Genomic DNA, 12933 nt, shown 5'->3' with positions numbered 1-12933 from the left:
TGGACACCTTGAAAGGAGAACTCAGCCCAGGGAGAAGCATGGAGATCAGTGGGCCCAGAAGAGAGCCTTGGGGAACACCAGCATTTGCAGAACCGTGTCTTACCAAGGAGGCTGAGAGAGTGTGGTCAAAGACATACAAGGATTGGATGAGTGTGGTGTCATGAAAGCAAAGGGAGTTGGGATTGAGCCCTGTGTCAGGATACCTGCTCATCAGGGTGTCTGCTTCTCCCTCTGAGACTTGCCCTCCCCCACACACTTTCTGCTCTCTCTCTCTCTTTTACTCTCTTTCAGATAATTTTTTTTTTTTTTTTAAGATCAGGCTAATTGCATGGTGAACATACTAATGACAGATGTCCCGATAAACAGACTAATGGTATTTGTTGCAGGAGAGTCTCATCCATGGAATGTTTTTAGGATATAGCTAGTCTAGGTTTGCTTATGGCAAACAAACCTAGAATGCATGGATTTATGGGGTCTGACCCCCTGGAGAATGTTACATAAGCTATGTAACTAACCGAGTATTAAATGGAGATGTTTCCTAATCAAGAGAGTTCCTTCTATGTCCACAATAGGAACTATGCATACTGCTTATAGCCTTCAGAGATAACCTTATTGTGGAGTCTTCCTAATGCAAAAAGGACCCAGGGAGCCATTCAGATGATCCTGAACATCTCCCTGCCTTGCCAGTGCCTCAGGATTACTTGGATCCTCGGCTTAATACAGGGTACACTCTCTAACCCATGTGAGTCTGATTTGACAGTCCCAATTCTCTGGGTTATCTCTGTACTAAGTCACAAAAGGGCTGCATGCAACCATGGGAGCCTCCCCCGACTTTGGGACTTTGCCCGAAGATTTTAAAGATAGGTAAGTTTTTCAGAGATGGAAGGGAAATGGAGGATGTGAATACGGGAAGAAACTCGAGAACCACCCACAGGTGCATGAGACAGTAAGGGTTCCAAACTGACTCTAATGAACAGTAGGAAATAAGGCTGGGAACAAACATATGGAGCACAACACAGGGAACCTCAAAGTCAGATTAGAGTCTAAACAGGATGCAGTTTTTGGAAGAAAATAAGGTCCAGAAAGTGGATCACAGGAAGGATTATGGCGGTGGCCCTGTGAAGGACAGAAGTGAGGGTGAACCTGGAAGGAGGGAAGTCAGTTGGAAGATGGAGATCCTGCAGACCCTCACCTAGGACCATGGATATAGAGTGAAAGGAACAGCTAATGTTGCACATGAAAGGCATCAGCAGACCTCACTAAATGACAAGATAAGGGTCATACAGCACCATTATAAATCCACTGGCAAATAAAAGCATCTACCTCCCTCCATGAGATGGATGGAACTTAATTTCCTTTCTCCCTCATCTCCTTGAGAGTGGGATATCCTTGATATCTTGCTTTTAAAGAACAGAGTAAGGAAAAGAAAAAACTTCACAATGGAGAAACCTGGCAAACATCACCTTAACCATGTGATAGCCAAGTTCACATCCCCCAATGATATGGACATCATGTACCTTCTAACAGGATGTGATGAGAAGGGCACTTTGCCTCCATGGGATTCCTTCCAAAACCCCATCACCTCCACCTAGTCATAAGAAGAAAGGACAAATCCAGACTAGGGGACAGTTTAAAGGATAACTGGACAGTACTTCTTAACACTGTCAAAGTCAAGAAAAACAGGGAAAGACCAGAAACTGTTACAGACCACAGGAGACTGGGAAGATACTAAACTAAATGCAATGTGGCAGTCTGGACTGAATCCTAGAACGAAAAAAAAAAAAAAAAACACTAATGGAAAAATTGATGCAATCCCACAAAGTCTGGAGTTCACTTAATAGCAACCTATCAGTGCTGGTTTCTTAAGTTTTGACAAATGGTCCATGGTAATGTAACATATCAGCAACAGAGAAAACCAGGTGAGGAGGATATGGGTGTTCGTATGCTCTCTTGGCAACTTTCTGTAAATCTAAAATTAGAAGTCTATTTTTTTTAAAATGATGGATGAAGGTAATGTGGACATCAGAATCTGGGAATAGGAATACGCTGGTATCAAGAATGTGAACTGGCCCCAAGGTGAACCCAAGTATAATAAAGCATTGCCATCCTTCAGACAGAGCTCTGTTCAAAGGCTAGGACCACCACTCTATACCTAGGGGATCTTGGATAAGTTTCTCTCGCCTTTCGAAGGCTTGGTTTCCTCATTTGCACGATGGTGATAATAATTCATGTCACACATTCTCATTTTTATTTAGTACCTTTAGGATCTTCGGGAAAGTTTCCCCAAACAAAAAGGAAACAGCACAAGTTTAAAATAGTCACCTACCGCTGATTCACAAAAGGGCTGGAAAGTTCTGCAAGCAGGCGAAAATTCCCAATGTATGCCAGGACTCCATCCCTCTGGATGATAAACATAAAACACAATGTCAGGGAGGACATGCTTATCAACATTTCCAAATATAAAGGAACATTCAATAACTTCTCAGCATAAAATAACAATTGATATCAAAACAGACCAAGTGTCCTAGCTGATTTTTTTTCTTTATGAGAATTTAGAAATGTCACTAGAATTCTAAAATATTTTTAAAAGACAGCATATTGTACACTTATGTTCACCTATAAAAACAGATTTTAAGCAGTTGTCCCATGTTGAACTAAAGAATTCTGCAAACAGCCACTGGTGACAACATTCTCGAATTACTGTAGAAATAATGATCAAAGTAGTGTGAATTTCAGAAGTTGAGGAATTTTATAGCAGCTATATACTTAAAAGAAACTCATTTTATATCCATTAATAAAAGCACCTTAAAAAAATCTCAAAAGTGTACTTAACATCCTAAATAACATCTGTAAGCCTGTGAGCAGATGCATATTTGCCAAAAGTAACAACACATGCTAAAATTTATGTATCACATTTGACCTGAAAAATGTATATGTCAATCAGAAGATCCTACAGCTAAAACACACACTCTCAGGACCTCTCTGAATTTAGAAACAATGCCCAGTACACTGCATGAATGTAATAGGAAAAGTAGAACAGAGTTAATAAACTCTGAAGAACAAAGAAGTATACATTAGAAAGAAGAACAAAAGTATACATTCCAAAAATATCAGGTAATTTAAACACTGTTACTAGGTAAATAGTCATTCCAGCACTTCCAACTCAATCAGAATTATGATCACGCACAAAAAGAAATAGTCGTACCTGCGCCTAAACATTAGATATACACGGAACTTCAGAAACCCTATTCCTATAAGCTATACCATGCTGCCTTCCAAAATGGGAACAATATAAAGCAATAAAAACAAAGGAACATTTTATTTGAAGGTTTTCAGTTCTTCTCCATGGAAATTATTTTAGGGATTGAAAATTCAAAGCTGATTATACAAATTAGCTTTTCCAAGACTAATCTAGAACTTTTTATAATCTCAAATTCACTGGCCTTAGTGAAATTGAAATGTGTGATGAGGAGGAAGGAAGGAAGAGGGACAAAAGAACAAAGACAATGGGCAAGGTGAGTACTGTGCACAGGGGTGATCAACTTTATCTAAAGTCAGCAGAGACACAGCCACACCACTCCAAAAACACATGACAACACAGAAGAAATATTACTCATAGGTGTTATTACTTTAACAGAGAACTAGAATCAATATTTATCTGAAATTATATATTGTTCTGTACTATTTAGTTTTCTGTTATGGTAAGAGCATTTATTTCAATAAACAGTAAGGTAAATAAGGGTATTTAGTAGTAATTAAGAATAGGACAATTTAACAACTAAAATGTGTGAAAACGTAGTGTGTGTGTGTGTGTGTTTTAAGGGGAGGGGCAGAGTGAGAGGGAGAGAATCTTAAGCAGGCTCCATACCCAATGCACAGAGCTGATGGGAATGACAACCTTACCACCCTGAGTCATGACCTGAGTCGAGATAAAGAGTCAGACACTTAACCAACTGAGCCACCCAGGAGCCCCAATATTTTTATGTTCCTTTCTGCCCTTTTTGTTTTGATTTTACTTTTTTTTTTAAAGATTTTATTTATTTATGTGACAGAGAGAGATCACAAATAGGCAGAGAGGTGGGCAGAGAGAGAGAAAGGGGGGGGAAGCAGACTCCCCGCTGAGCAGAGAGTCCGATGCAGGACTTGATCCCAGGATCCTGAAATCATGACCAGAGCCAAAGGCAGAGGCTTAACCCACTGAGCCACCCAGGCGCCCCTCTTCTGCCCTTTTATTTATACTTTCTTCTGGATATTTAAATCTAGTAGGCTATATTATTGTATATTTTCAGAAACATACATCTGAGACTTTGTAAAAGGGGAATGTAAATACAATGGGACTAAACAGTTATCTATATTTAATAAAAAATAATAGTGATATCTTATCCATGATATAGTAGGATATTTTTACTCTTTGCTTCCTTTTCCACTACTACGTTAGGTGGGGGTATATATATATATATATTTTTTTTTTGCCTCCCCCCAGCCCAGGAATGAACTACAGTCCAACAGAAAATTCACTTTGACTTGTAGCTCTGCTCTTGTAAGTCCACATTACTGATATTAGTCTAACAGGATGACCTCAATTTAAATATTTTCTTAACAAAGGTGTAAGCAGGGGCACCTGGGTGGCTTAGTTGGTTAAGCAGCTGCTTTCAGCTCAGGTCATGATCCCAACGTCCTGGAATCGAGTCCTGTATTGAGCCCCCATCAGGCTTCCTGCTCAACAGGGAGCCAGTTTCTTCCTCTGCCTCTGCCCCTCCCTTGCTCATGCTCACTCTCTAATAAATAAATAAAATTAAAAAAAAAAAAAAGAAAAGAAAGAAAGGTGTGAGCATAAAATACTTGAGATTTTACTTACTAACAACGGGAAGCTTTTTACAGGAATTAAGTTTCCAGTTCTCTTGAAAAGGCCCACCCACTTTGAACCTGCAGGCTTCTTTTGTAGACCAGCTATCAGTCTCCAAGATCCTCTGCATGTATAAATTCATCATACAGACTACCCATTTGTAAAATATCCATCCTTTTCAAGACTCCAAAGCATACTGGATGGATTCCAAACAAGTCAACAGTTCTAGTAAAGAAAAGCCGTTCAATGTGGCTACTCTCTTTTCTGGTAACATTTTTGAGTTCAGAAGCAGTCTTATTTCCCCAAAATGAGTCATTATCCACCGCATGAGTGTTCGTCACAACCTGCGCACCACATTAAATAACTAAGGTTCAGACTGTTCATCCTTTTCTGGCGTTTTTTACAGGTTCCTCAGCAATCACAGAACCTTTCAGAGAGACAGTACATAAACACTTCTTGATTTAATTTAAGACTTTTCTGCCTTCACATCCTCAATTATTTCCCAAATCCAGAAGGACATTCTCCTTGCCTCATACTCTAAACATGTAATTTTACAGCTGGTCAACATCTGTTAGCAACAATCGTAGCCATGTGGTAGGCAAACATCTATGGAGGTCATCTCCCTCCATTTCCATGAAGTAAAACCCTCATTGTTTTTGCAGGTTTTAAGGAAGCTAAAGGGAAGAACGAACTTTCCTTACAAAACCCTCAACGTCAGAGGTAAGCAAATCACATCCCTTTTCAGCTCTGTTCTAAGAATGCAAGGTGTGGAAGACGTTTCTCAGGTAGTATCTTTTCATTTTCTTTGGTGAGAAGTTTACAGACTGAATGGAATTTGCCAAGTTTACATTTGCACTGTCTGCCAAATATACAGACAGACTGAGCAAAAGCTAATCCATATTTGAACAATACACCAACAATTTTTGTTTTATGTGGTTTCTTTATAATCTTTATAGGAATCAAAAATTCAACCTGAAACCCCATTTTTTAAATCAAAGTACCTAAGAGCTAGGGAAACATCTTTGTGTTGCTGTGATTTGATACAATACTCAGTGGAGTGAAGAAAGTTAAGACTGTTGGTAAGATCCAACAGAATCAGCTCTCTATGTTGTAAGAAGCCAACACATCTGTTATCAAAGTTTACTTTTTTTTTTCACCAACAGGATGTTTTAGTTGCAACCTCTGAATCAGGAAATGTAACTTTTCGTCAGTTTCATAGAACAATCAAGGGAAAAAATAAAATGCGTATATCCATGTGACACATCCATGTTAATTCAGTGCCTACTGTTTTCAACTGAGCAACAATGTCCTTTTGGAAGATAAAAAAAAGTGCAGATGGATTTAGAAGCACCTGCCCATCTCATTCAGACCCATTGAGACTCCGTGTCTACACATGCTTTTACATTCTCATCTCTACCAGGCCCACAGTTTTCTAGAGCTGCCATAACAAAGAACCACAAGCTGGGCAGCTTAAACAACAGGAAGCTATTGTCTTACAGTTCTGGAGGCCAGAAGTCCGAGATCAAGATGACGGCAGGCCCATGCTCCTTTGGCAGGTTCTAAGGAAGGATCTGCTCCTGGCCTCTCTCCTAGCTTCTTGCAGTTCCTTCGCTTCTGGCAGCCCAACTCCAATCTTCACATGGCATTTTCCCTGTGTACATATCTGTGTCCAAATTTTCCCTTTTTATAAGGATACCAGTCATATTGGATTAAGGGCCCATCATACTCAACTATGACTTCATTTTCACTTAACTAATAACATCTGTATTGATCCTATTTCCAAATAAATTCACATTCAGAGGCAGTATGACTTAGAACCTCAACAAATGAATTGGGGGGCAGGATATAAGTCAATCCCTAACAATGTCCAATCCCAAATTCTTTTCTGCACATTGTGCAATATGGTCTGTTTTGGTTATCTAATTCCCTACTCCATGTGTCTTTCCATCCATCTATAATAATATATCATTATATACTAATATATGTAATAATACATATTATACATATTTCCATATATAATAACTATAACCTTTACTGGTGATGCTTGGAGCATTCTGGTGTTGGCATCATAACTAGTCTCATTCTCATCTGAATTTCCAATGGATAGTCAAAGATGACTGTTAAAGCTCATGATTTTAACACTTCTGTTGCATCATTCAGGGTAATGTGACAATGAACGATCCATTATTGTGAACCGCAAATCATGGTTGCCATGATTTTTTGCATCATAGGAAAAGATTTCACAGGATGTGAAATTTTCAGTGGTAAAATGGTAAAACCAGGATGAACATAGGCAGGCCATCCCGTCTTTGTTTTATTATGAATCTTATTATAATGAATCCCAAATGGCAGGTGAACTTTTTCATTTTAATACATAATCAAAATCACATTCCCAGTGATGAGAAAGAGGAAAGAAAAAAAGAATAAACCTCTCTAACTCATCTAGCACTAAGAAGCCCTTTCAAGATAATAGGAAACAAACTTTCATATTCTAAGTTCCTGGATGTTTCATGGACTTATTTTTTAGTTTTGGTGATTTGTTTGAAATTTAGGTGAGTATTTCCAAAGGAAGTGGTTAGAATATTTAAGTTAAGAAAAGGTCAGAAAAATAAGTAATTGTGTTTAGCTTCCCAGGAAAATTAAACAGCTGAAATGTCCTGCTTTTCTCTCTTACCATAGTTAAATTCTGCAGTGAGTAGAGAGCAAAGGAGAAGAGCTTTGAAAATAGCGCACAGGTAGAACATGACTCTTGGAGAGGCAAAAATGCAAGGAAAATAGTTACTTTAGTGAGATTCTTACTTGAAGCAGACATACAAAAATCCTAGAAATATTTATTCATGTATGTAACAAACATTTACTCTTATTTTTAAAGTTAAATTCTCTCATTTATAACATTGCCTTTCTTTCCTCAGTTAAAGACCGCTCCTCTTTCAGTCTATTTTTTCTAACAATCTTCTTCTTTTGTTTATTGTTTTTTTATTTTAAAGATTTTATTTTATTTATTTGACAGAGAGAGATCACAAGGAGGCAGAGAGGCAGAGAGAGAGAGGAGGAAGCAGGCTCCCTGCTGAGCATAGAGCCCGATGCGGGACTCGATCCCAGGACCCTGAGATCATGACCTGAGCCGAAGGCAGCGGCTTAACCCACTGAGCCACCCAGGCGCCCCTTGTTTATTGTTTTTAAATCTATGGCATTCTAGGTAACTATATCCAGTGTTGAGAGGGTATGACAGACCAACTGCTATAAAGTATTAATTTATATTATATGTTATATTATATAAAAGAATTATCATTCCTAAGGCCAGCCAAAGCCTTGCTAAATTACTTACTCTACCTTTCAAATAAATCATTTTTCCAAAGATGAGACCCAATACTGAAATTTTTAAAGTTTTTGTGATTTCTTAAATATTTTCAAGCAGACACACCAGAGTCATACAAAATATTGAAATAGTATCATAGCAATATAGTTTTACTCTCAATTCAAGAAACAATTTTAAATATTTCTCTCTAGTGAGCTTTAAAAATACAAAAAAAAAAAAAACCTGAAATATACTAAGGCTTTTTTGAGAGTTTAGAAAATTATTTCTATTCTAACTCTTTTCAAATTAGTATAAAATTAAAAGGAACTATTAACCAAAATATCAAATTATTAGCAGATAAAACCTGACTTTATAATAGTCTTTAAATATTAAAAGTTACTAGTACAAATTATAAATTTGATATGTTGCTTTCATCTAAATTTAGCCAAAACGCTGTATCGCCACACTTTGAAAAGACTTTTTCTTGAGTCTATAAAAAATTGGGCACAGCATCCTGGCTTTTCTTCTAATTTCTTTCACCTCTTCCCAAAGAAAATGGTTAGTTTTTTTCATTTCTAACCCAGTGGTTCTCAAAGTGTGGCCCCCAGACTAGCAGCATCAGCTTCGCCTGGAAATATTGCTAGACATGAATATTCTCGGGTCCCCTCACAGACTCATTGACTCAGAACTCCTGGGGGTCAGGCCCGCTAAGTGGTTCCAATATTTACTAAAGTTAGAGAACCACTGTCCTAGCTTTCAAATTACCTAGGAATCTCTAAGCTCTCGGGGAACTGCCTCCCTACTTCTCTGAAACTGTAGTGAAGATTTATAAAGTCCCCGTCAGATTCCACAGCATTATGAAGGCAGACCAGCTACATCTCTCTAGAAGTATTTTCCTGACCCCTTAATCCCCAGCGGGGTCAAGTGTCTCAACAGATCTGTCTGCTTGTCAGCATGCTTTTCTCTGCAAGTATCCACATTCTTTGTGCCTCATTCACTGTTCTATCCATAGAGCCTAGATCAGTGCCTAGCCCATATTTCCCAAATTGAACCTCACCTCCTCCTCATTGTGAAGCAAACAGAATCACTTCCAAAACCAAAATCCTAAGAGTCCTACAAACCTATTTCTGAGTGGGTGAGCACTCTGATGAGAATATCAGTATTTCACTCTAAAAGAAAAGGAGAAAAATATCCAGATTTTAATTTTGTAAAGAGATAAGTAGATAAGAATTAAGAGGTCATCATAAATGTGTTAAGGTTAAAAAGAAAAAACTAAACAAAACCCAAAAAACAAAAAGCAAAGTTCTGATATTTAATTTCCAAAACTTGATACATTTATATTAGTGAAGCAAGACAGAAAAAAAAAAAAGGGTAGGCAAGCAAAAGAGATGGGGAATATCACCTCACATCCATCAGCTTGGCTAGTATCAAAGATTAAAAAAAGGAAGTGTTTGTAAGGGTATGGAGAAAGGGAACCTTCATGCACTCTTGGTGGGAATGCAAACTGATGCAGCCACTGTGGAAAACAATATGGAGTTTCCTCAAAAAAATTAAAAATAGAACTACCATATTATCCTGCAATTCCACTTCTTGGTATTTACTTGAAAAAAAAAATAAAATAAAAACAAAAAACAAGAACACCCATTCGGAGAGAATCATGCACCCCTATGTTCACTGAAGCATTATTTACAACAGCCGGGATATGGAAGCAACCTAAGTGTCCATCGACAGAGGAATGGCTAAAGAAGTGGTGTACAGATACACAATGGAATATCACTCCACCATAAAAAGAAAAGAAATCTTGCCATATGTGAGAACATGGATAGACTGGACCTAGACAGTTTTATGCTAAGTTAAAAAAGTCAGAGAAAGATGAATATCATATGATTTCACTTATATGTGGAATCTAAAAAACAAAACACATGGACAAGCAAAACAGAACAGAAACAGACCCATAGATACAAAGAGCAAACTAAACTGATGGTTGCCAGAGGAAATGGGTATTGGTGAGCGACAGGGCAGGTGGCAAAATGGGTGAAGGGAGTGAAGAGGTACAAACTTCCGGTTATAAAATAAGTCATAAAGATGTGATGTACAACAAGGGGAGTAGAGCCAATAATACTGTAATAACTTTGTATGGTGATAGATGATACCAGACTTAACATGGAGATCATTTGGTATTGTATAAAAATATAAAATCATGATGATAGGGCGCCTGGGTGGCTCAGTGGGTTAAGCCGCTGCCTTCGGCTCAGGTCATGATCTCAGGGTCCTGGGATCGAGTCCCGCATCAGGCTCTCTGCTCAGCAGGGAGCCTGCTTCCTCCTCTCTCTCTCTTTCTCTGCCTGCCTCTCTGCCTGCTTGTGATCTCTGTCAAATAAATAAATAAAATATTAAAAAAAAAAATCTTAAAAAAAAGAATTATAAAAAAAAAAAATTAAAAAAAAAAATCATGATGATATAAGCCTGAAACCAATAGGATATTGTATGTCAACCATACTTCAATTAAAAAAGAGATAGGAGAATTTGAGACCTGCCTAAGAATAGCTATGGATCAGAAGGAAAACAGCAAGAAGCAGGTTATGAGGGGTGCCCGGGTGGCTTGGTGGGTTAAGTCTCAGCCTTCAGCTCAGGTCATGGTCTCAGGGTCCTGGGATTGAGCCCTACACTGGGCTCCCTGCTCAGCAGGAAGCCTGCTTCCCTCCCCTGCCTCTCTGCTTACTGCTCTGCCTACTGTGATCTCTCTCTGTCAAATTAATAAATAAAATCTTTAAAAAGAAGAAGAAGAAGAAGCATGTTACGAATGAGTACGCCAGCAAACTAAGAAGCTGATTATTAACTGCATGACCTTGTGGCTGTTACTGAATTTCTCTAACCCCATTTCTAGATCTCTATAAATATGGTGAATGCTTTTTAATAGAGGTGCTGTTGGGAGTGTGTGGCTACTGCCGCCAACATCCTCATCTTCCCCATTTTCTGGAACAGTGGAATGACAGGCTTAGAATTAACTGATAGATGGAAGTGCCTAAGAATGCCCTTTGATTATTACCACTATATCCCGATGCTGATGGCAGAATTTCCATAAATATTTCTTGGCTGGCTGACTGTTAGAATCTTTCAAAACCTTATTCTATTTGGGAGATTCATTATAATAATTAAGCAATTAAGTCTGAGGAGGCAAGGATAGTCAGTAAATGATCATGAGCCTGTGGCATGGAGGCCAGGATTTGAACCCTAGCTCTCTCCAGTGATCTTGAGTGATTCAGTTTCTCTATTTGTCAAATGGGTGTAATACCATCTTTATGATAGAACTGATGCGAGAGTAAGATATGGCATGTAGTAATGGCAGCCAAGATGAAAACTGAAAAGACACTCCAAAAGTGGGGGAAAAAATTGTAGTTAAAGGTGAAATTGAACCTAGTGCTTTTTCATACCATGATTAGAAAGACTAATTAAGCTTCAGGACAAGTCCTAAAAGGGCCTATCCCTTCCTGTCTATGTGGTAGTCTTCAGCTCACTGATATTTGGGTGAATTCACAGGACGAAGGGCCCAGCTGGAAATGATGAGGAAGAGGTGAGAAGAACGACACGTCACCATCACAGTTAGTGAGGACTAAATGGGGACTCACTATTGCCATTTCACTATAAAACATAAATTATGTCAACACATCACTCCTCAAAAAGTGGTTAATGTTACTTTCTAACTGTTACAGAAAAAAAAAAATCCAATTTCAAAGGGAAAAGAAATTCTTCTCAGGGTGAACTGTTTTATTTACAGAATAGGTTATACCAACTTTCTAACTCACAACCATACTTCACCCAATGCAAACTTCACTCTTTTCATGACAACTTTATGTTCATTACCATCATAATGTAGTAGGTTTGAAACGACCTCTGAAGATGGCCCACTTCTATTACCCACAGATTGTTTAATCCCATCTATCAAAGCTCTTCCCATTTGCCCTTCATCCTGGACAGCTCCACAGTGAGAAGTGCAGCATCTCCTAAAGCTGCTTTGGGAGCTATCTTGGGATTGCTCTTCAAAAGTTCCAGGACACTGCACCTTCTCTGACTTCCACCCGCCAGTCCTACTTCTCTGATCCTGGCAATCCAAAATCTCTTCTTCACATGACAACCCTTCAAATATTTAAAGACAGTACATATCTATCTTCTTTCCAATTTGCTCAGAAAATTCTGGTCTCCCCTCTTCAGAGTTCCTGAGCCTTATTAACTGCCAGTCTTCAGAAAATGAAAGTGAAGAGAACAAGAAAAACCAACCAATCTCTTGGTGAAAAGAACCATTTGCACACAATAATCTCTACCCAGTAACCAGTTAAGTCACACATGCACACACATCTTTCTGAAGGCGCAGGGTAACCTTTCCAAAGATAATTTTAGCAGAACATGTCAACATACTTCAAAATGTACATACCGCTTGCCCAAGATTTCCACTCTACAGAATTATTCTTTGAAAATAATCGCGTATGGGACAAATATGAAAAGATACAAAGCCGTTCACTCGATTTATACATAATGGTGAAACTCAGAACAAACACATAACAATAGGGAATTGGTTAAATATGATTATATATCCACATGCCATCAAAAGAGATAATGATCCAACCAGATGGCCTGAGAATGAAAACATTTTCAGAACTTACAAAAGACTTGGAGAATTTACCTCCTTCCTACTCTTCCTTAGAAAATCATTTGAGGTTATGCTGCAGCACAATGAGTGAGTGAACCAAGAAAGACAGACACGGGATCCAGGAAACAGTGGCCCCACACC

General features: G+C 38.4%; 1 protein-coding gene across 6 annotated transcripts in view; it reads right to left on the bottom strand.

Annotated features, from left to right (window-relative positions):
* Nucleotides 1-12933, bottom strand: part of TLCD4 (TLC domain containing 4) — a 106679-nt gene that overhangs the window by 15058 nt on the left and 78688 nt on the right. For all 6 annotated transcript variants that reach the window (XM_059136053.1, XM_059136051.1, XM_059136049.1 and 3 more), the window contains one exon: nt 2327-2400. In XM_059136053.1, coding sequence (XP_058992036.1) covers nt 2327-2400 — 74 coding nt within the window. The remainder of the gene's footprint in view (nt 1-2326; nt 2401-12933) is intronic.

This window comes from Mustela lutreola, chromosome 10 (assembly GCF_030435805.1).
Source record: "Mustela lutreola isolate mMusLut2 chromosome 10, mMusLut2.pri, whole genome shotgun sequence".
Classification (NCBI taxonomy): Eukaryota; Metazoa; Chordata; class Mammalia; order Carnivora; family Mustelidae; genus Mustela; species Mustela lutreola.
This window is presented reverse-complemented; position numbering and strand designations above follow the sequence as displayed.